This window comes from Amphichorda felina (assembly GCF_050947745.1).
Source record: "Amphichorda felina strain 45539 chromosome Unknown scaffold_1, whole genome shotgun sequence".
In the NCBI taxonomy this organism is placed as follows: Eukaryota; Fungi; Ascomycota; class Sordariomycetes; order Hypocreales; family Bionectriaceae; genus Amphichorda; species Amphichorda felina.
In genome coordinates, this window is record NW_028145049.1 from 3,723,226 (window position 1) to 3,745,245 (window position 22,020).

At 55.4% G+C, this 22,020-nt stretch overlaps 6 protein-coding genes across 6 annotated transcripts; 2 read left to right on the plus strand and 4 right to left on the minus strand.

Annotated features, from left to right (window-relative positions):
- Positions 1–738: 738 nt before the first annotated feature.
- Positions 739–2,158, minus strand: ACO1O0_001220 (uncharacterized protein; the record flags this gene model as incomplete). Its single annotated transcript, XM_083190710.1, has 5 exons — positions 739–854; positions 910–1,150; positions 1,455–1,519; positions 1,574–1,650; positions 1,701–2,158. 5 exons carry the CDS (start codon positions 2,156–2,158, stop codon positions 739–741), a joined length of 957 nt encoding a protein of 318 aa, XP_083054569.1.
- Positions 2,159–4,272: 2,114 nt separating this feature from the next.
- On the minus strand, positions 4,273–4,615 carry NHP6 (high mobility group box domain-containing protein; the record flags this gene model as incomplete). The annotated part of the gene is made up of 2 exons (XM_083190711.1): positions 4,273–4,496; positions 4,555–4,615. 2 exons carry the CDS (start codon positions 4,613–4,615, stop codon positions 4,273–4,275), a joined length of 285 nt encoding a protein of 94 aa, XP_083054570.1.
- A 4,991-nt stretch (positions 4,616–9,606) lies between these two features.
- Positions 9,607–10,444, minus strand: ACO1O0_001222 (centromere protein H (CENP-H)-domain-containing protein; the record flags this gene model as incomplete). Its single annotated transcript, XM_083190712.1, has 2 exons — positions 9,607–9,982; positions 10,050–10,444. 2 exons carry the CDS (start codon positions 10,442–10,444, stop codon positions 9,607–9,609), a joined length of 771 nt encoding a protein of 256 aa, XP_083054571.1.
- Positions 10,445–10,784: 340 nt separating this feature from the next.
- Positions 10,785–12,017, minus strand: ACO1O0_001223 (uncharacterized protein; the record flags this gene model as incomplete). The annotated part of the gene is made up of 1 exon (XM_083190713.1): positions 10,785–12,017. One exon carries the CDS (start codon positions 12,015–12,017, stop codon positions 10,785–10,787), a length of 1,233 nt encoding a protein of 410 aa, XP_083054572.1.
- An 899-nt stretch (positions 12,018–12,916) lies between these two features.
- On the plus strand, positions 12,917–14,657 carry ACO1O0_001224 (uncharacterized protein; the record flags this gene model as incomplete). The annotated part of the gene is given in 3 exon segments (XM_083190714.1): positions 12,917–12,953; positions 12,971–14,053; positions 14,110–14,657. 3 exon segments carry the CDS (start codon positions 12,917–12,919, stop codon positions 14,655–14,657), a joined length of 1,668 nt encoding a protein of 555 aa, XP_083054573.1.
- Positions 14,658–17,636: 2,979 nt separating this feature from the next.
- Positions 17,637–21,953, plus strand: ATG11 (oligomeric, coiled-coil, peripheral membrane protein; the record flags this gene model as incomplete). The annotated part of the gene is made up of 3 exons (XM_083190715.1): positions 17,637–17,704; positions 17,756–17,876; positions 17,919–21,953. 3 exons carry the CDS (start codon positions 17,637–17,639, stop codon positions 21,951–21,953), a joined length of 4,224 nt encoding a protein of 1,407 aa, XP_083054574.1.
- Positions 21,954–22,020: the final 67 nt, after the last annotated feature.

The following is a 22,020-nucleotide window of genomic DNA, read 5'->3' on the forward strand; positions in this document are numbered from 1 at the left end:
GTGCTTTCATAAGCAGTGACAAAGGGAATAGGATTCATGAACGGTCGTAAGCATCATCAAGAAGGAAGGAATAAAGAATATCCTGCATTCATAAGAAGCACTGTCGTATGCTGGGTCGGTTTCAGAGCCCTGGATGAAGGGAGGAAGAGAACCCATAGATGGTCAAGATCGTTAGGCCATTATCTGGGGCGTGCTGGTTCGTTTAGACTTGACAGGGAAAAGTTCGGCGAAGCGCTCGCAAGCTATAGGCGTCCATCGTTAGGTCTAATTCAGCCGTAGGGGGGGAGATTGATACAAAAACAAAAACCCTTGCTCACCTTCCTCAGCGAAAAAGCTGATCTCAAACGCGCCGGCCTGACCCCGCCGCTGCCGGTGCTGACGGTAGTCTTGACAGAAGACGTAGAGCTGGATGTCGGCCAGCCGGACTCGGCGGCGGGAGATCCGCCGGAGCCATGTAGGAGATGCTGATTGATGTGTGACTGTAGCAAGGGGTGAGTCGGTCAATAAGGCCCAGGCTCGCGGGAGATAGTAAGGGGGCGAGGACGAACCGAAAGCTGTCCAAACGGGGCACTGGCGGAGAGGCCCATCCCACACGGCAGCGAGCAGGCGGATACCTCCGGTGGTGTGGTCCTTGTAAACTATAAGAGAATGCCAGAATCCATCATCAAATATTCGTCTTTGGTAGGAAAGGGTCAGTTCACACAAGCACCACACTAGATCGCCAGGTAGATGGGGGCCTTACGCCTGGAATAGCTTGCGCTCACCGGCCAGGGAATACTCCCCGTGGCCCATGTCGACGGTCAGGTCGTTGCGAGCCTTGAGGGCCAGGAACGAGCAGTACATCAGAATCAGTTCTACACGACAAGAGTCAACAGAGATATCACCGCCATGTTGATCAAGGTGCTGTACCTTCCCAGGTGAGAAAGTTGAGAACTGCCCAGTTCTTGGAGCGGTTGGACGTATGGCTCCACCGCTTCAGTCGGAGGACACAGCCATCTCGGTCAATACACAGCTCGTGACAGCCGCGTTGTGAGAACCAGGCTTGTCCCGTTTCCGGGTTGATGACCCGCAGGAGGAGATAAGGGCACCCGTCGTGTCCGTTCTCGTACGCCAACAGACAAATCTTGTCGTCGTTGAAGGGGCTTCCGGACTATCAGTACCACGACCAGACATATAAGATAACCATGCTTGCATACCGTCGAAAAAGTATCTTCGAGTCTTCCGGGATCCATAGTTGACCCCAAAGTTGATGTGGCCCAGGAGCCACTGACCTGCGAAGTCTTAGTGGATCTAGATATTAGGGACTTGAACATTAAGCCGCACATGTACTGATTCTTTAAGGGAGTTCGCGAGGGCAGGGGTAGCGAGAATATTTGCTGTGCCCAATGCAGACCCTAGAAAGTTTGGTTAATAGGTACATTCAACATGCAGATTCCATTGTTGCAAATACTTACGGGGTCCGTTTCAAATGAAAAAGAGCTAGTCTGCATACGTGGTCCCACCTGTGATGGCGGGGGAGCTTTCTTGTGTTAGCTTTGGCATGCTTGAACAGCCTCGGTCTATGGGCCCTTACGAATGCCCCGGTTCTCTCGCAACTGCATGATTTTCTCACGGGCAGTTTCCAATCCATTGAAATCGAAGTTTGGTGATCTAATTATCTTTAGGTCAAGCCCTTTAGATTGTAGCAGGTCAATACTTACCTGATCAATACGTCTCGGAGCGATGTCAAGAAGTAGTTGTAGATAGAGAATCGCTGGGATAGTGGAGTACCATCGGCTTCCTCCATCATCTTATGGTACATTGTCCTCCATCGATTCTTCTTGGTTAGGGATCTATCCTCATAGTGACCGGTGATATCTCGAAGCGTGCGCGAGAGGCAGGGGAGGATTATGTTGAGATGGTTAAGCACCACAGGTAATCGGTCTTGGTGGACTTGGGACAAGTCGGCAAGTTCGCGGAGAAATCGACCACTAGCCCGAACCCCGTCGATGATGGGTGTTAGGTGTACTGGGCTGGGCCCGGACATCAAGGCATTGCGCAAGGCCTCCAATTGGAGGGCGACGGTGTCGCATCTCTGGGCTTCCAAGCAGCAGCCACCAAAGAGATGAAGCTCGATGGGCCCGGAAAGCTCCATGCTGGACTGAGACATGACATCCATGAGTGTAGGAGGAGTCCTATGACCTCATGACCGGTAAGACGATGATGATGGAGGCTCGTTAGAATTTGGGGGATGAAATCGAAACAGCCAGGCCACAAGAGCCTGGACGACGTCGGTAGGGTCAGGGAGAAGAAGTGTCCTTGTGCCGGGCCGGGGTGGGCCTTATCAAGATCGCGCCGCTCTCTCCGGACCCTCGTCACCAGACGTGCGGAGACCTGGAGTTTAAAGCGAGTCCGATTGGCATCATCAGAGACATGCAACAAACACTCGGGGCCCCAGATGTGAGACCGGCGGAGGCGCTTGATAAACCGCGGGGGAAGAGAGCCCACAGTCAAGGGAAACGAGAATGAAGGAGATGGAGTGGGTGCAGTCGGACACCCCAGTAGAATTTAATGTCAACACCACTAGGCGGCTCTTAATGGTGCGAATCGGCCGATACTGATAGCTTCATCTGCAATACTAGCCCAAGCACCACTTAGGTTGGGCATCGACGGGACACTGCATATCAGCTCAACGCTCCCACAACGACAGGTAGACACACCGATTTCGCCATTGTCAGCGGCAGCAGTCCGTTATTTCGTCTCATGATCGTCCTGGGTACCGTCATCCCACTGATGCCTCGTGCCGGCCCTCCTCCCGGTGGAGGCGAGCTCCATTCTGTGGCCGTGGCTGGTTAGGGCGACACATCGCAGCTGGGGAAGCCCGCTCAGAGGCTGCCACGAAAGCATGCGCTCCTGGTTGTGAATAGCGCCCACAACCGTAAATGGTCGGGGTTGCAGCACTTGCATCAGTCGGCATGCAGCCGAAGAACGGCCTATAAACGACTAGGCCCGTGTCAGGGTGGAGATGGCACAGGGCAGAAGCGCTCACAAAACCAAGTGCTCCGTATCTGCGCCAGCCCGCCAATACTTTGCAACCATAGCATATAGTGGTGCACTTGAACCGATCGTCCGTAATGATGAGGGGGGACTACCGAAGCAGGTCGCAGGTGAGGTCCAGGCCAAAACACCGGAGAAGGGATTATCAGCCAGGCTAGGAGCGACACCATCGGAGGGAGGGATGGTGGGCCATAAGACTCCATAGAGAGAGAACAAAATAAAGATAAAAATAAAAAGGCTGTCTGACAGCCATCAGTTGTCGTTCCAGATGTGGTCACCGTACGAAGTAGCGACGCTGTGGATGCTAGTCTGGTCTGTTGAGGGCCGAGACGTCGCAAAAAATATGATTGCTTGCAGGTAGGCGATCGGCATGATAGGTCATTCAAGTTATGACCGATAACAGCCGATAAAGATGATGGATTTTGGCACCCAAGGACAGCTTCTGATAAGTATGATCGAAGCAAAGGTTGGAGTGGATGCAGAGAGAGAATGCTTGCCAAAGCGAAGGTGACACCTGAACTGACGGCGAATGCGAGTCCTCAGGCCACAAGGCGCACTGCTACTGAATGCAGGAGCGACCTGGTATCACCACCTGCGAGTAATACATTATGGTATATCAATTAGCGTGTGCGAATTCTAGCACTTGTTAGGTACTATTCACAGTGAGGAAGTGGAAGTGACGCTAGTGGTCCCTGATTGCAGTTGCTTGGGAGGAATAGAAATACTATAAGTACAAAACAGTACCAGCAGGTCACGATTCACAATGGCCATGGAAGGAAAGTGGTTGAATAGTAGTACATGTTCCTCGTTGTAATGTCCCTGGGCGTCGTGTGCATCCATGACCAGAGGCTCACGGGAAGATGCCATCGAATGATGGCCTGCCACTCCAACGGCTACCATCCGCATCATGAAAAATACGCCGTGAGACCCTCCCCGAGACCCTCATAGTCCGGTAATCATTTGAAATGCCAGCAAATCGAGCGAAAAAGTAAAACGCGCGTCCCAACCCTTGCCCTCATACAACACCGCCCTGCCCAAAATACAAAGGAAACCCCATTCTGCCAGGGGTTGCGCGACACACTGAAGTGAAGCAGATGGATCATCGCTCCTTGGCGACCGCTTCTGCCTCAGCGCTGCCCCTTAGGCATAGAGGAGGGCTTTCGTGACTTAGGACGACTCATCCGCGGCCTACACAGCTCATCAGCTTCAGTGCTCTGTTTGCAGCTGACCATCGTATCATACATTGTAGGCCTGCTTCTCATCCTCGTATCGCTTCTTATCGGCGGCAGCCTTAGCCTCGTACGGAGCGCGCTGCTTCTCGTTAAGAGCCTTCCAGCGCTCGCCGAGGAGCTTGCCGACCTGGCCGAACGAGATGCCAGGGTTCTCTTCACGGACGTTCTCGCGCTGCTCGTTGGCGAAGAACATATAGGCGGACAGGCCACGCTTGGGAGCGTTGGGATCTGTTACCATTAGCATCCTACATACCACACAGCCTCCAATCAGGACGGCGGGACCTACCCTTCTTTCCGCGCTTCTTGACCTCCTTGCCTCCACGCTTGGTAGCAGCAGCCTTAGGCATATTGAATGAGTTTTGTGGGAAGACTAGGGAATGAGTCAGTCAATCAAGACCGATGCCAGGATGCGATTGGAAGTCCACGAAATGCGCAAAGGTTCGCATTGTGTTGAGCTGGCTGTGTGACCCCGACCCTGAATGGGCGGTGGCGTTGATGCGACGCGCTCAGTGCCAAAGGGATGACGCGCCATGTGGAGAGCTCCCATGGCGAGTATGTGCTTGGAGACGGAGCCTGAGGACGAGCTGGGGCGCAATTGCAATTGCGCCCGTGGCCGAGGCGCATGGGTGAAGTGAAGCTCAAAAAACGCGCGAATGAACTGTCTGCATACCTTTGAGGTGTTTTTGATAAGATGGTAGCGGATGTGGTGCTGATGTCGCGGTGCTGGGCTGCGCGTCCCCGTGTTAGCTGGGTCGGCTCAAGATGCGCGATGGTCGCGGTGATGAGTAGATGAAGGTCAAGCCAAGACGAGGCGGGCGCGCGATGCACCACGATGCCAGCTCCAAAACAGCGTTTGAAGCGTGTCACGATGCAAATAGAAGCCAAAAAAAGCTATTGCGCGGTATCACCCGGGTCAAGAAAGAAAAAGGTGATGGGAGATGATAGTGACTTGTGTTGGGTGGTGATGCGCCGCCAACGGGAGGTACTCACCTGTTGCTGCGTTGCGGTGTGCTTTGTGAGGGCGCGATTGTATGGGAGACGAAGAGAGAGAGAGAGGCAGAGGGCAGAAGGGCGGGCTGTATGGGGGGAGGGTCGAGCAGCCTTTTTACTGTGGGGGCGAGTGATTGTGTGAGCAAAAGGTGGGTGCCGTGCGGTGCGGTGCAGGTGAGTGCTGGCGCAGTGCAGCTGTTGCCCGGCGCGCGTTCCTCCTCCACCTTTTGGCCCAAGTCAAGGTCCGCCGCTGTTGCCCACGCCCACCGCACCTCACACCACCTGGGCACACACCCGCCCGTGGACTCCTGTCTGGGTTCCATTGTTGTCTGGGTTGCTTGCTGTCGCGCCTCGAGTTCCGTCGCCAGCAACCACACCAATGAGTGCCTCTGGCTGCCGATGCCTCTGCCCGCCCCAGTTGCTCTGGACTGGCCTGGGCTGCCTTTGAAGTGGACTGTCACTCTGAGCTCCGGCACTGGCTACCAGCCTGTCACCACTCCAGAGTCCAACCACGCTGGCGCGCGCACTCGGCCCACTGACTGCCCGAGTGTTCTCGTACCAGTACTCTTGGGCCCAGCGCCAGCAGTCTCGAGGACAACCTCCCCCTCTGGAAGCCCAAAAGAGCACCCTCGTCTCTCGCACCAGCACTGCAACGCACCATCACTTGGCCATCATACTTAGGTACTAGTGGTACCTTACGTACATACATTGTACGAGTAGCACGAGTACCGCCTCCTACCTACTATTTCGTCGCGATTGATTGACCCTGTTCATCTGAGAGAGCTGGCCAGCAAGGGAAAGAAATTCCCTTTCTAATAGTACAGGGCGTCGAGGAAGCGGAATACCCAGCTTCATGACCAGCAGGTCTACGAGGTACGAGTACTGCGCCGACCGGTGTCTGGGCTTCTGTTTTGCAGGCACTTGCGCCATGGTGTCTCCGACGGAAGGCAAGGGCAAGTCACTTGTTGTTGGTCGGAATGAGATGGAAGGGGGCAGTTCGCCTGGCGCGAAGTACCGCCGCCCAGCCGTTCCTCCCTTCCCTCGCAAAATCATGCGCACCCACCACGCTCTGTGATTCGACACTGTGCACTGCCGTCTCCCCTCCAAAAACCGGGCAGGTGTCGCACTTGCCTCGAAATGTGTGATACTGTACAGGTACAACGATCGCTCAAGCCTGCCGCCGGGATGAGACCATCATAACCTTGTACTGGGATGGCTGGAAGAAAACGGGACACTGTGTACATTGCACATCTTGCTGACGCCCTCGTTCCAGGAAGGGTCAGCAACTTCTTGGTGCAACCAGGCTCCCTCACCTTTTGCAGACCTCGAGAGTCAGCGACGCTCGCAGCCATTCCTTGTTCTACATGGGAACCTGGTAGGCAATAATAAACGCGTGCCTTGTCTGTACCTGCACATAATATCATCTTTCCCCTTCCAGTTCTTTTTTGCTCCAGTCACCTTGCCAAGACATGATGAATATCCATTCTACGCAGATACTACGTCGATTTCCACGTTGAGTGCCGTCCCTGGAACGATGCTTCGCTTTGATTGCCATTCCCAATGTCAGACCCCATTCTACTAACGTTTGTCGGCAAGGCTCTCGCTTCCCAACCCCTGCGCTCGACAGAAACTCACTATTTCAGGTCTCTTGCACCCAAAACATGAGCACGGGTATCCATTCATCCTTTTGCCGACTATTGGTTGCTATCTATTGACACCGACTTGAACCCTTCTCCCCGGGTACAAAGTATAGGGTATATGGCCCAAGCTACGTACAAATATATGACAGACCCTCCGCATCGATAAATCCATAGTCTGCAAACACCCAAAAACAAATGTACTTGGGATTTCCTATGGCTTAGCTTTAACCAAGCATTAGGTAGTAGCGGAGGCCATTTCCGTGGTTGGTCAATTCAGTTGTTCTGTAACACCGCCACTCATCTTGTCCTCGCTCACCACCACCACACTGGACGAAACCACTCTCACGGACCGCCTGTGTAACATGTGCCAATATTCTCGCCTTGCCTCGTGAATCAAAAGACCCCTACTACTGTCGTTTGTTAGATGTTAGATTACAGAGTAGGGCTTCATCATACGTCCCTAACAACAGGCCACTTGCTACATATTTGCGAGTTCGTTCCGGAGTCTCCATTGACCTAGCTCTTGTAGGTCCCTGGCAACGTGTTCGTATTTCGTACTATCATCTAGATGCAGCCTTCCTGGACTAACTTACCAGATTGTTACCTAGGTATTGTTGGAAAAATGAACATTACGCACTACTACTACTAGGAGTACGGAATCTCCCCCTCTCCGGCTGGTCCGATATTACGCACTTTCTAAGTAGCTCCAACCACCCATACGAGTACACCATCGCCGTCGCTCAACTTCGTACATATTACACCAGCGCCACAAAGCTTGCACCGGCCCGCTGACGCCCCATTTTTGACGACTTATGGCGAACCCATAAACCATCAGGTCACCACGCACTTTTTACTGGGCATAGTACCGTCGGTAGCCCAGTGCATTGTGTGAGGGCGGAATGGCACCGCGCCCAGCAAAGTATCGGAGCACAGCTAGGCCATGCTTGCGACGCGATACTTCTACTCTCATTGGAGGACGGGGTGCGAGTACAGTAGGCCTCCCGTCGAGCAGAGCATCGGCTCCCCCTAAAGTTTCAAGCAAGTGCTCCGAGCGCGAGCAGAGCGATAGGATCCCTAAAAAAAAAAGAACTCCACGAAGTACATGTAATTGCTGAAAATACCATGTATGAGTGCTACATATGGTAATACTTGGGATACTAACACCCCGCCTGGCATCTCCCGAGTAAGGAGTACGAGTACTAATTCGAGCCTTGTTCTATACTGGTGCCGCCTACAACAAGTATTTGCAGTCTCACTTTCCTCTGTCCGCCGACTTCTTTGCTAGAAACAATGGGGGGGCAGCAATATCCTCGGTGGTGTAGCGTCTGGGCTGGCTGAAAACAGGGCGTGTAAGCGGGGTACTTTGATCCGTGCATGACGAGGTGTACCGTCATATAGTTTTAGTAGGTACCAGTACATGGCTCCTGGTACCCAGCACATTGCCCTCATCCCTTGTTGAGCTCACTGTTTGAGCACCAATCTGCCGACAGTCCCTACCAGCCTCCCTCCCTGGTTCCTTCCTCACGCGCACCGGGAGGGGAAGGGGGAGGTTACGCGGCGACAGCCAGAGTCGCAGTCGTAGTCACACTCGTGCTACTCAGAAATGCCTTCAGTTTGGGCGGCTTTTTTGTCTCGCTTGGCAAGTCACAATCATCACTGGTACATATTAGTGGGACTTGGAATTATCTGCGAGTGCAACCAGAGCAATTGCCTTTCGAAGAGACCTTTGCGACGCGAGTTATCATTCACTCGTATTCCCTAATAGGCCACTGGGAGGATCACACGGCGAAATGGCCGCAACGGCCACACACACACACACACACGCAGCGCGTGCGCGTCGAGCAGAGGTACTCGCCGCGACTTGGATCGGAGGCGGGACCAAAATAACGGAGCGGACCATGATGTGCGAGCAGTGGGCCAGTCGAAGCTGATACTGTGCTGTACCTCTCCGCTGGCTGGCTGGAGGCTGGGAGCCTGACTCCTCTGGCTCCCGGAGCTGGACGACCGGTCGAGCGCCGGAAAAGGGGAGAGCTCCCATGGTTCCAGGTTCCCAGTCCCCCACCTCCAAAAACACAAAACGCTCCACCCACGCCTCTTGAGTGATATTGCGCTGAGGCGGCTGGCTGGGCAGAACAGGGACTCTGGCACCCCCCTCCCCAGTACGAGTAGTAATGACTCTGCATCAGCGCATACCGCCGCTAGCATATTCGGGGTCTTCTCGCGTCCCGCACTCCTGACCCATGGTCCATGACACCATGAACCACTTCCTGCGCGAATCCCTCGGACTTTTGCTCTGTTTGCCAAGCCATATCACGTGGGCATGAACGCGTACGGGAGTGGTCATAGCTCCTGCGGACGCTAAGCCCTGTTGAGCGGGTCGGCATCAGGAACCGCGGTAATGGCAGTTGGAGAGGAACATGGGAAACTACAAATGACAATTTCGACATGAAGGCCTTTGGCCATATCTCTGTGGACTCTAGAAGGTTCTCGGGGTTGCCCTTGTCTGTCGTCACTCGGGGTTGCCCCTGATTGACGACAGACAAGTGCATGTCCTCATTATCTGTGTGTCACTGCCATCAAACCATGGCTGGAGCATGCACGATAAATCGTACGTGATGCTGGTGGGTGACCATGAATAGCTGTCACCCTCATTACTCAAGTCAGGCTGTCCTCGGCGTGGCCTCCCCATCAGGGTATCTTTTCCATAATCAGTCATCATCCTCTGGATCCAAGACCAGATCCCGCAACGTCTCGTCTCTCGCCCAGTCCACGCCGCTGCCAGCAACCACTCCGCCCGTGATGCCCTTCATGATCCTCCACCGCTGCCGGCTGCTCTTCAGCTCATCCTCCAGGCGTTGTATTCCCTGCTGCGTCTTCTCGTCGCGCATGTACCCGGACTTCTTCTCCTTGATCTGAGCAACCAGGTCCATGACCTCGGCCGCTAGGGTGACGTTCTGGCGGGTCGCTCTGAGCGCCTCGCTCTGCGCCCGGGTCGCCTGCCCGCGCAGTTCGCCCGTCGCCGAGGCTAGCTTGGCGACATCGATGGCCGCTTCGTCGCGCTGTTGGATGTACGGTAGCAGGTCCCTGTGAGGAAGATATGAGTCTCCCGTCTGTAGAACACGGGCTAGGAACAACACAAGAGGTGACATACCTCTCGACCGGCGACGCCTCAGTTCCGTTGTGCACCGCCTTGAGTATCGGGTTGGCAGACAGGACCGAGTCGATCACCTGGTTCCTCAGGAGGTACTTTGCCCTAGTCTCGAGGAGGTTATTGCGGGCGGCCGTGGCCTCCTCCGGCGTCATTTCCTCGCCTGCGTCATCTGCATTGCGTGTGAGCACGAGTACTGCAGGCATCCGTAGGGTATGGGGCAGCTTGCCTGCCTGATGCGACTGCTGCGCGTTGATAATGGCGATTTCCAGGCGCAGTTCCTGGAGTCTATCGTAGAGCTCGAGGGCCCTCTGCTCGTCGTCGGACAGAGGTAGGCGGGATTCGCTCTCTTCGATCTCGATGTCATCCGGCATGGGCTCGTCATGGGGCGCGTCCATTTTGACTGGGATGCTGGGCAATTGGGAAGTGTATTCCTGAAGATGTGTCGCGTCGCGTGTCCATGTTTGCTAGTGGAAGTGTGGGCGTGAACTTTTCGTGTAGTGGTGGTGCCCCTCAGCGAACCAAAAGTCCATCAAATCTCATCATGAGATTCACAACGAGGTGGCAAAACTCATGAAAGGAAGGCCACATTCTCGGCATCACATTCAGTCATATTATAAAATTTCACAGAGAGGGATTTAGCCGCATCATCACTGGATATCGGCCGAGTCTGGGACAGCAAAAATGAAGGGCGAAATGACCAAGGTCTAGGGTAGTGTTTGTGTCAACCCCATAAATCTACGCTTCTCGCACCAGCGGCCCCTTTTTAGGCAGGGGAACTATTTTCAGGTCCAGCTTCGCCGGGTCTTTCTCCTGATTCCAGTACACCATCGCATATCGCAGCCAGTGCGCATACGTTCCCGGGACCACGTCGGAGCCCTCGTGCTTCCGCCACAGCGACCCGAGGGTCTCCCCAAAGACCCTGAGGATGAGCCCGTGCGCCAGCTTGAACCCCCAGCTCCTCTGCAGGCACCCCTCGACAATCTCCCTGGCTAGCTTCTGGTCCCCGCTCTCCTCCTCGCCCTCGCGCGGTAGCGGCAGCGACATGAGCTGGAACGCCCAGGGGCCGTTCCAGGCGGTGAAGACGTTGATGAGCTGCGAGCCCTCCATGAAGTCGATGGCGTAGACGTGCCGGGCCACGTAATCGGGGCCGTTCCACCCGCCTTCGTCGTCCACGAGACGCATGACCTGCGTCATGACCTGCCCCTGGATGATGTAGTCTGTAAGCAGGACCTTGATCTCGTCCGGCCCGTATATCTTGCCATCCTCCTCGAACGAGACATCCCCCGCGGTGTCCTGCAGGAGCACGCCCTCTAGCAGCGGACTGGCGTGCATCCCGTCGGTGGAGGCCTTGCCTCCGTCCTCGGCCCACAACGCCAGCATCAGCCTGTGGCACCGGAGGAACAGCGGGTTGCTGCGCCGGGAGCATAGGAAGTAGTTTGTCAGGCCCGGACGCTCAGGGCTGGCAGAGCTGTAGGAGAGGACCTCGTAGGGCGAGTCCGGGTCGCCGACCGTCTTGCTGTACAGACGGTCCAGGTCGCCAATCTGCATCATGCCCACGTCGGCGTAGACGCCGCCGTAGCGAAGCAGCAGCGGCCAGCGGACGAGGTCGGAGGTGTGCTGGACGGCGTACCGCCCCGTGAGGGTGCCCTCGATGAAGGCCTGGGGGAAGTTGGCCTCGGTCAGGTCGATGAAGCGGGCAATGTTGAGGGGCGATGAGGCCTCGCGGTCGATAACACGGATGGCCCAGCCTTGGGGGGAGAAGCGGCGGTGGTAGGCGCGGACTGTGCGCTTCGCGTAGGGGTGCATGGTTGCGTATCCGGAGTGCCAGAAGAACCAGATGTTCTTGTCGCCCATGACGGGCTCTGGGTTCATGAGATCATGGTCGATCTCGGAATCAGGGCGCAGGTCGAGGAGATGCTCGGGGATGGCGTAGAGCCCCGAGGGTATTGGGTGGCTGGGAGATTCCATGGTGCAGCTGCCAATTATCGTAGGGGCCCGAGAAGGAGAACAAGTGGTGTCCATCACGGGGCCAGTGGTAATACAACCTGCTGAGCCATTCTTTCACATCTTTCGACCTTCATCCGTGTACGGAGTAGGTAATATCAGGGAGTGGTGAGCGACTCAAAGTGAGTCACTGTGGAGTGAGGGACGCGAACGGCGAGTTTGTGGGGTCAAGACGGGAAATTAATGCGCTACCGAATCTTCAAGATTTACGAGCACATACAGGTTTGGCCTTTGATGTGCCTTCAACCCATTTACGTACTAGGAGTGGAGCGTGAATGTTGAGTTGAGGAGGACTAGACCAACACCGCAACGATAGAACCATAGCAGTGGACTCAAGATGATCTGGTGGGCTACGTAGGAGAAAATCGATTTAAATGATTCACAAGATAGTTACTACATAGTTAACATCAATAGACTGCACAATACGGAGCAAATTCGAACCAGAGGCAAAGGCTGGAGCGAGTGGCACGCACTAACAGATCCACTCATGCACCTATCCGTAGATCTGGGGAAAGCTCCATAACCTCCATGATGGACCCCTAAAATCTTGGCGGGAGCATGAGATCATGGGAGATTCGAAATGTCGGTTCCTTAATCAATTACGGCGCACGGATACGAAGTACTATGCATGTACGTACGGATACTGGACCCCAGACCCAGGACCCAGTACTATCAGAGAGACCATGGTGATAATGCTACGTTACACCTTAAGATGCTACTACTGCTTATTTCACTAATAGGTAGCCTGCCGTGATAGCCGACCGTATCTGTGTTTGGAGGTTGGTTCCCCCGCACTGATAACGCGAGCCAGGAACGAAGGATTCATCAGCATAAGTACGAAGCACTCGCCGGGAACCGACACAATGGCCCAGGATAAGCAGACGGCGTTCGCAGTCCCTGGTATGCCAACATGACAGACAATATGGGAGACAAGGTGACAGCCCCAAGTGCCACGGAGGCGGTGGGCATCCAGGAGCCACGAGACTCGACAGCGACGGCGACCAAGATGGGCAGGAATGGCATCGTCCCTCACCAAGAGCTCACCGAGGCCATCCGCGCCGAGCAGGACCTGTCCTTCATCGAGGCCGTCAAGATCTACCCCAAGGCCATCGGCTGGTCTGCCTTTGTCAGCATGGGCGTCATCATGCTCGCCTTTGACCCCCAGCTGCTGGGTAACCTGTACTCGATGCCCCAGTTCCAGCGCGACTTTGGCTACCTGTACCAGGGCGACTACATCATCGACGCCGCCTGGCAGACGGCCCTCAGCATGGGCAACCCCGTCGGCCAGGTCGTGGGTGCCCTCTTCGCCGCCTTCCCCATGGAGCGCTACGGCCGCAAGAACACCTACGCCGCCTGTGTCGTCCTCGTCGCCGGCCTCGTCTTCATCCAGTTCTTCTCCCGCGACATCCGCCTCCTCCTCGCCGGCGAGCTGCTGGCCGGCCTCGTCCTGGGCATGTTCGTCGTCATCGCCCCGACCTACGCCTCCGAGGTCTGCCCCGTTACCCTGCGCGCCCACCTGAGCTCCTACGTTAACCTGTGCTTCGTCATGGGCCAGCTCCTGGGCAACGGCGTCACCGCCGGCACCCAGAAGCGCGAGGACCACTGGGCCTACTCCATCCCCTTTGCCCTGCAGTGGTTCTGGGTCATTGTCATCCTGCCGGGCCTGCTGTTCATCCCCGAGAGCCCCTGGTGGCTGGCCCGGAAGAACAGGCTGGAGGATGCCGAGAAGTCGCTGCGGCGGCTGGCGTCCGACAAGGTCAATGTGGCTGCGACCCTGGCCTTCATCGTCGAGACGGATAAGCTGGAGCAGGAGATTGAGGCGGGTAGCACGTACTGGGACTGCTTCCGCTCTTCCAACTGGAGGCGTACTGAGATATCCGTCGGCGTGTACTGCACGCAGGTCCTGAGTGGCATCTATCTCATCAACTACGGGACGTTTTTCTTCGAGCAGGCTGGGCTGCCCACGGACCAGGCGTTCAACATGTCTGTTGGCTTCTTGGGTAAGATCCTAATTCATTGTCAGACGCTCCATCAACAGTACTAACGTATGCCTTAGCCGTTGGTTTCGTAGGCACGCTCGTGTCTTGGGTGCTGCTTCTCCGATTTGGCCGCCGTTTTCTCTTCGTCAACGGCCTTGGTGTACTCATGCTACTCCAGCTCCTCATCGGCATCCTGGATTGCGTCCCCGGGCGCCCATCTTCCGTCATCTGGGCCGAATCCTCGCTCATGCTCGTGTGGAACTTCTTCTACGACATTTCCGTCGGCCCCATCTGCTTCGTCCTGCTGTCCGAGTGCTCGGCGACGCGCGTGCGCTCCAAGACGATTGCGACGGCCACGGCCGCCCAGGGCGTCCTGGGCATCGTCATGACGGTCGCCATCCCGTACATGATCAACCCGGCCGAGGCCAACATGCAGGGGAAGTTGGGATTCTTCTTTGGCGGGCTGGCGGCCCTGTGTCTGGTCTGGTCCTTCTTCCGCGTTCCGGAGACGAGTGGTAGGACATACGAGGAGCTCGACTTGCTGTTCGACTGGAAGGTGCCGGCCAGGAAGTTCAAGGGGTACTCGGTAAGCGAGGAGATCGCTGCACGACGGGAAGCTCCATAGACTTTGGCCTTCATGTTCTTTGAGAAAATAAACGCGTTCACTGGGACATAAGCCCAGTTGCCGCCTCGAGTCATCTTTTTGCTATCGGTCCCATTTGCCTCATAACCCTTGAGATCCAAAGAATGATATGTGAATGGATGCGAAGTATACCTTTACTACCCCTAGCATGCGCGATGGCCTTCTTGGACAAATGTTTCCCACAAGTTCTCAAAAACATCTGCCAGCCCCCTGCCTGGGCCTCCAGAGCATCCTTGAGCCACCAATGGAGGTCTCCTGCGCAGATCAACCCCCAACACCACAAAGAGGACCAGTGATAGAACCAGCCTGTCATAGTAGATCCTGAAAGGTACTGCAAGTGGCACCTGGCTGAGAACAAACCCCGTAAAATCTGGCAGGGTGTACAGAATCTCGACGTTGACGACGGAAAAGTAGAAGTAGACATGCAACAGAAAGAAGTATGAGAGTATCGGGAGGCCGTCCAGGTCCCTAGGCTCTATCTCCTTCTTGAGCTCCGTCTTGCCCTTGTACGCCTCTATTCCGTAGAGACGCCTGTCGCCAATAGCACGATAAGTCCGTGTTGAGGATGGCAACATGCTCGACTCGGAAGGCCAGGGTCTCCCAGTCATGGCCGCTGTCAGGCAAAATGCTGTCACATACTGGATCATGGCTAATATTATGAGCAAGTACGAGTATACACAATGCTCGGCCAGGTCATGGAGGCCGTTTAGTAGTAGATTCATCATGATGGCGGTAGCAGAATGTATAAACGTGGTCGTGTATACAGAGGCCCGAGTCGGTTATATCCAGCGGGTGTGATTCGAAGGGTGTTGTTCTGGAGAGATTCGTGGACTGTGACTGGGTGTGTCTTGTTGTTCTTGGGAGACTTGTAGCCGGTGGCCCACTCCGTTGGCGTGGCGTTGATGCAGTCTGGATGTAACTCAAGTAAGATGGCGGGAAGAAGAGTGTCACCTCGAGTGTTGATCTCAGGTAAAATGATGAGGAAAGAAGTAATAGTTTGGGTGCTTGGGGAATGGTGAAGGGAGAACATGACAAGCTCTGGGGTGATACAGAAAGGCTTCCTTTATACCAGCGAAAAGTAAGGGGAAAAACAAAACAACAACAAAACTATAATCAGACCTTGGATTTGGCACGGTGACCAAAGCCTAAGTCCAACTCACACCGAATCCCCTCGATTAACGCAAGCCACCACACCCCTACAACCATGACGGTGGTGGAAGTTGTTGTGGTTTCAAGGCCAAGGGGGCATCTAGGTACCTCACTACATGTACTACTAGTAGGTGTCTACGACGCACCGTACAACTCTTAGTGCTATTAGTGCCAGAATTCGCCTATAAGCTCGTCCCTATTACTACTAGGTAGGTAGGTAAGTACTAGTTGGGCAAGTAGGCGGTTGATTTCTCTGGATTTCACACAGTAGCTTGCATCTGAGTGATAAGAAAGTCGTACGGTGCTCGTTTCTAGTAATGAGCTAGGTAGCGTATCAGGTCTGCTTTCCTACAGGGAAGCTGGGTTTTATTTGTGGTGGCAACAACCTTGATGTTCCCGTTCGCTTCAATCTTGTTCATAGCCACTGTCACATACAGGCAACTGTATCAGATTCCTTTACCCAGCACACGAACCTTCTATTGGCTTAATATGGGCCCCTATCCCGTGAAAAGAATTGACTCGAGAGAACCGGAGGGCGGGGCTGTCGATTGGAAGCCGGTATAAGATCTGTCCGTCCAAGTTTCCATGGTTGTCCAGATATGGGTGTCCAGTTACCGCCAGAATGGGGATCAATTTCGATAAGAGACACGAGAGCTTCAGTTTAATTCATCTGCCATGGCGCCAGTATCCATGTCGTTAGTTTTCCGAAATGGGTTCCGAGCCAGCGTACCAGGGGGATACCATGGCTTCACGGTCCGAAAGACCTAGTTGTCACATGGATTGGAAGGGGGTTCCGCTGGAACCCTAGGGACCAGGGGCGTCGGATCTTGTCAAAAGTTTCGTCCTGGGGGGATCGCACATGGCACTTCTTGATCGAGGAGGTACTCGCAGCCTCAGGTGTGCTGTGTATTCACCCTCGTATAGTTGCCACCGACCGACCATGTGAGGCAGAGTGCCATGTGAAGATCCCCACGAAAACATACAAATATTGGAAACCTATAGTAGCAATTAGTATTGATCTAGATTAATGATTATTATATCAAAATATTAGCTCAATACTCACAGAATACCCACGGTTTTTAGGGCGGTTTCGCTTGGGATCCATGAGGAGCAAGAAAAGAAGGGGAACACAATATCACTGCTGTGAGTACACCGTCGTGTGCTAGGGGGATGGTCCCTCCGTCAGTGCCATGGCGCGGTCGAAGGGGTCAACTGGTGCCATTAGGGGCCATCGGGGATTAAAAGCGAGGGCCTCGGGAATTGAGTGAATCGTAGTGTTGCTATGCGCCTTGCATCATGATTCATGACCAGCCTCAGCGGCAGCACTGGGATTGTGATGGTCGAATTGATGATGTAGACGGGAAGTTGGGCCCTGGCATGGCAGGTCTGGGTGGTGGAGCCATCGTAAGGTACGGAATCACGGGTAAGCAGGTGCCCCTGTGGAGCACTGGAGGAGGAGCGGGCTCACAGTGGACTTAGTGGAGGAGGACTGGAAGCAGTGGAGCACTGAAGCAGTGGAGGGGGGGCGCCCTGGCACGTGGGTGGATCTTCATTGAATCGCGGGCGGCCAGGCGGCAGCGTGATGGCATCCTAGATCACGACACCGCCATCACACAACTAGTGAACGGGTCACGCGAGGTTGGTGGCCCCTACGGTCAATCTCTCGAGCATCGCATGGTCCTCTTCTCTTTTGGTATTCCGATACTACCTCTATCCATACGTTCTCTCCGCTGCGCCGCCCCATCGCTCCATCGCTGAGCTCCGCAGAGGAGCAAGCTTCGTTGCCTCAGTGTCCATAGGCAATGTCTCGGGATGGCTACGCAGGTGTTGATTGCCCATACGGGCCAGCGCCTCGAGGTCGACACGGCCCAGTTCCCTAAGTATGGCGCTGTGCGACTGTGACGATGGTCTCTTGCTGACAGCGCCCATAGTCTCGATGATTTCAAGACCTGGGTCGCCCGGAACAGCTCGGTCACACCTCAGCACTTCATCGCGCTGACCCCTCAAGGCCGCAGCGTTAAGCCCGCGAGCCTATACAGCGAGGCACGTCTCGTTCCTGCACTTGGAGGTGAACTCTCTGCTGACCTCGCGTAGAAGGAGATTTACATCTACGATATCCGCATGTCCCAGGCGCCCTCGCCTGATGGATCCTCGTCCGTCGTCTCCCAAGTCCAGCCCCCCAAACGCTACGACCCCCCGAATGCCCCCAACTCGATAGAAGATGTCCAGGCCATTGCGTCGTGGCAGGGGCTCTGCAAAGATCGCCGAGCATGGGCGCTCCACGTGCTGGAAGACTGCGCCGACATGGATGCTACCGCGCAAGCGCGATTCGAAGAGATGGATGTCATAATCAAGTGCCTGGATGCCGCCGTCGCGAACCTCGAGATTAGCGTCAAGCAGCTTGAGCCAAAATATACCGAGCTGAAGAAGTGGGTGGAGCCAGCTCTGGAAGACCACGCCCGCCTGTCGACGTCGTGGCAGCAGTATCTGGCCCTCGCACGGAACACACCTGTGGCACCGTCGGTGGTCAGGTTCATGACGCGCAGCCAGATATCAAAGAGTAACCCTACCCTCGAGGACCTAATAGAGCCGGAGACGGCTAAGAAGGCCGGGAAGCTAGCGTCCACAGCCCACCGCAGGTTTAGCGACAAGGCTGCCGACCTCGACAAGGCCGCAAACAGGATGTACCAGAGTCTGGACAACCTCATCGCGGATTTCGACCGGTTGGTCAACCGATCGGTCCTCGGACGCAGTGACGAGTCGGCCCAACTCCTCCAGGACATCGAAGCCGTCGCCAAACAAATCGATTCCGACTACCGCGCGACTCTGAGCTATGGAGGTTCTCAGCGGGACGTGGCGCAGGCCTCCAAAGCAGCTTCGAACCACACCGAAAGGCTGGTGCCAACCTTGAAGAGGCGCGCAAAGGAAATGGATGATCTAGTACACTACGCCACGCAGTCTCGCAACGCCATTGCCTCCGAGTCGGTCGAGTTCATGAAAGCCATCACCGAGATCACCTCCCTCCGTGGCAACGTCAAGGACCACATCAATGTTCTGAACCAGTCGGAAGATGACATGACAACTTTTGATTACCTTCGTCTGATCCACCAGCTGCCGTACATGTACGCCTCCTTTCTGGTGGAAGCGATTCGTCGTCATGAGTGGAATGGCAAGGTCAAGGCGGACTCATCGACGCTTGCCAACGAGATGGCTCTATTCCAGGACGAAGAGTCTAAACGGCGTCGGAAGTGGCAGAAGATGGTAGGGAGTACCTATGGCCCTGGTCTAGACACCAACGTGATGGGCTTGGAGGTAAGCGTTCTCGGCGATGACAGCTCATGGCCAACCGTGAACAAGAACGAGTTGGAGGTGTTTCTGGGCGCTCTCAAGGAGCAGGACATGGAAGAGGAAATTCTAGAAGATGTGGCTCAGCTCATACGAGAACTCGACAGCCCCACGAAGCAGCAGTCGAAGAGACTCAAAGCGTTCAAGAATGGGAGTGTTCACGAGGCAGCCTTGGGGAGGAGTGGCCTAATGATTCGTGGCGATGACGACCTTTTGCGATCCTTACAGGATGACAAGTCCAAGTTGGAGAGCAAGGTCAAGACGGCCGAGAGTAGGGTGCGAAGACTGGAAGACCTACTTCATCGGCAAAGCCAGGCCGCACGACCAGGAAACTTGTTCCAGCCCCAGACAAACTCGACACATGAACGAAACGATTCCAGCTCCTCGATCAGGTCTGGCCTCCCCGATGGACAGCGTATGTCGTCAGACGGAACGGATTCACTTCTGCGACGGGTATCGGAGCTCGAGAATGAGCTGCGAGAAGAGAAGCAGCGGTCCTCCCGTATCCAGAAGGATCTCACCAACCGGGCAACCGAACATGATGACATGAAGGACCAGATCCAGGAGGTGAACTCGACTAAGAAAGACCTGCTAGAGAATATGGAAGCTCTAAAGCGGGAGTTTGTGGAAGAAAGGAAGTCCCTCGAAGATGAAATCAAGACTCTCAAAGCGCGTCTCGAGGACACTGAGGACGAGATTGAGCATTTTGGAGAATCTCGGGAGAAGGAGAGAGCTTCATACGAGGAGAGGGTCCAGCAGCTTGAGATTGAACTTGAGCGTGCGGACAGGGAGCGAAAAGATGAGACGTCCAAGGCTCAAGGTCAGGTTGAATTTCTCACGAATGAGAGCCGTATCCAGAGAGAACAGCGCGACTCATTGGAACGGGAACTGCAGACCGCGAAGGATCAGGTGCACACTATCTCACAAAATCTGGGGAACCTGCAGGAAGCTGCAGATGGGACCTTGCAAAGCCTCAGGGATCTCCACTCACAGCTGGCTGACAGCGGCCTACCTCCCGACGACTCGGAATTGGCTGATGCTGTGCAGACCGCGGTGACGGATCTACTCGCGAAACTCCAAAATATGGAGAGTGATAACTCTCTGGCTCGAGACGATCTGGATCAAACGAGAAACCTGGTCAAGGAACTACGCGAGGAGCTTGCCTCGACCAGGGATAAGCTTGCAGCTGAAGAAGCATCTTCTTTACACGCTCGGGAGAGTGTTTCTGAGGAAAAAGCCAGGGTGGAAGCTGTAGAGCACGAACTCGCCCAGAGTAGGGAGCAGCTAAGTAACGCGCGAGCCCGGTTAGCAGCCGGCGAGACGGGCTCGGAGACGCTCCAGAAACGGGTCGAAGAGGAGGAGAAGAAGGTCGCCAGCCTCAGCGAGGAACTTGCTATGCGACAATCGCACGTGGGGAGTCTTGAGGAGGAGCTCCGATCGTTTAAGGAGAAGCTGGACGCGGCGCAGGGTAAAGTGTCGCACCTCAGTGGACACCACGATGGTCGTGGCGAGAGATCCAAGGAGCTCACCCAGCGGCTCTACTCCCAGAATGACCGTATGTGCCATCTGCTAGAGCGCCTAGGATACGCCGTCTCCCGCAAGGACGATGCTATGGCCATTACCAAAGTACCACGTGCAGAGCGGACCGTTCAGAATCTCAACGACTCGTCGGATCCTGGGACTCTGCTTCGGAAATCGGGTATGTTGGGCGCCAAGGCTCTGCATGACAGCGCAGAGCTGGACCTCCTACACTGGACGAGCAGCAGCGACGCTACGGTTGAGGCTGAGAAGTACGCAGCGTTCATGAGCAAGCTCGGAGATTTTGACACAGACCTATTCGCAGACACAATCTATCACAGGGTCAAGGAAGTCGAGCACAAGGCACGCAAGTGGCAGAAGGAGGCTCGCGCGTACAGAGATCGTGCGCACATGGTGCAGAAGGACTCACATGACAAGATTGCTTTCAAGCACTTCAAGGAGGGGGACCTTGCGCTGTTCCTACCAACCAGGAATCAGCAGGCCGGGGCTTGGGCAGCTTTTAATGTGGGATTCCCGCATTATTTCCTCCGAGAGCAGGATGCACATCGCCTCCGGAACCGTGAGTGGCTCGTGGCGCGCATCACGCGTATCCAGGAGCGAGTTGTCGATCTCTCCAAGAGTCTGCAGCCCAGCACCGACTCGGCGTTGATGAATGACGAGGAGAACGACAACCCGTTCCAGCTGTCGGACGGCCTTCGTTGGTATCTCATTGATGCCCAAGAGGACAAGCCAGGGGCTCCCTCCACGCCGGGCATGGGAAAGTCGACTGTCGCCGCCAATAACGTCGAGGCAACGGCGAACATCCATACGCACACGGCTGGGGTGAGGGGAAAGCACCGCGACAACGCGCACAGCATCGAGGGCATAAACAAGTCGCTCTCCAAGAGCCTGGAGAGTAGACGCAGCAGCTCGAGCTCAAAGAGGGCCCTGCCTTTTGCTGGCGCCGGGGCTCAGGCACTGCTGAAGAGCAACCCCATCGCCAGCGAGACTAACTCTCTCCGAGCTGCGGCGCCAGAGACCCCGACCGGGACAAGCCCCGATGGTGTCAGACACCAGCCGGGCCCGTCCGGAACGTCGGGTATTACGAAATCAAACGATAGAGGATCAAACGATAGAGATGGGGAGTCTCGGGCAAAGCCCAAGGTGGATACGGAGGCCCAGCAGGACGAGTCAAGGCCGACTGGGAACGAAGACACGACCAAGACTCCCGAGGTACGAACCGTCGACTCTCTTCTTGGGCCGTAGAGCATTACTGATTGGGCGCTCTCCAGCAGCCACGGTGGATGCTCGACCGGCAAGAATCGTCTGGGAG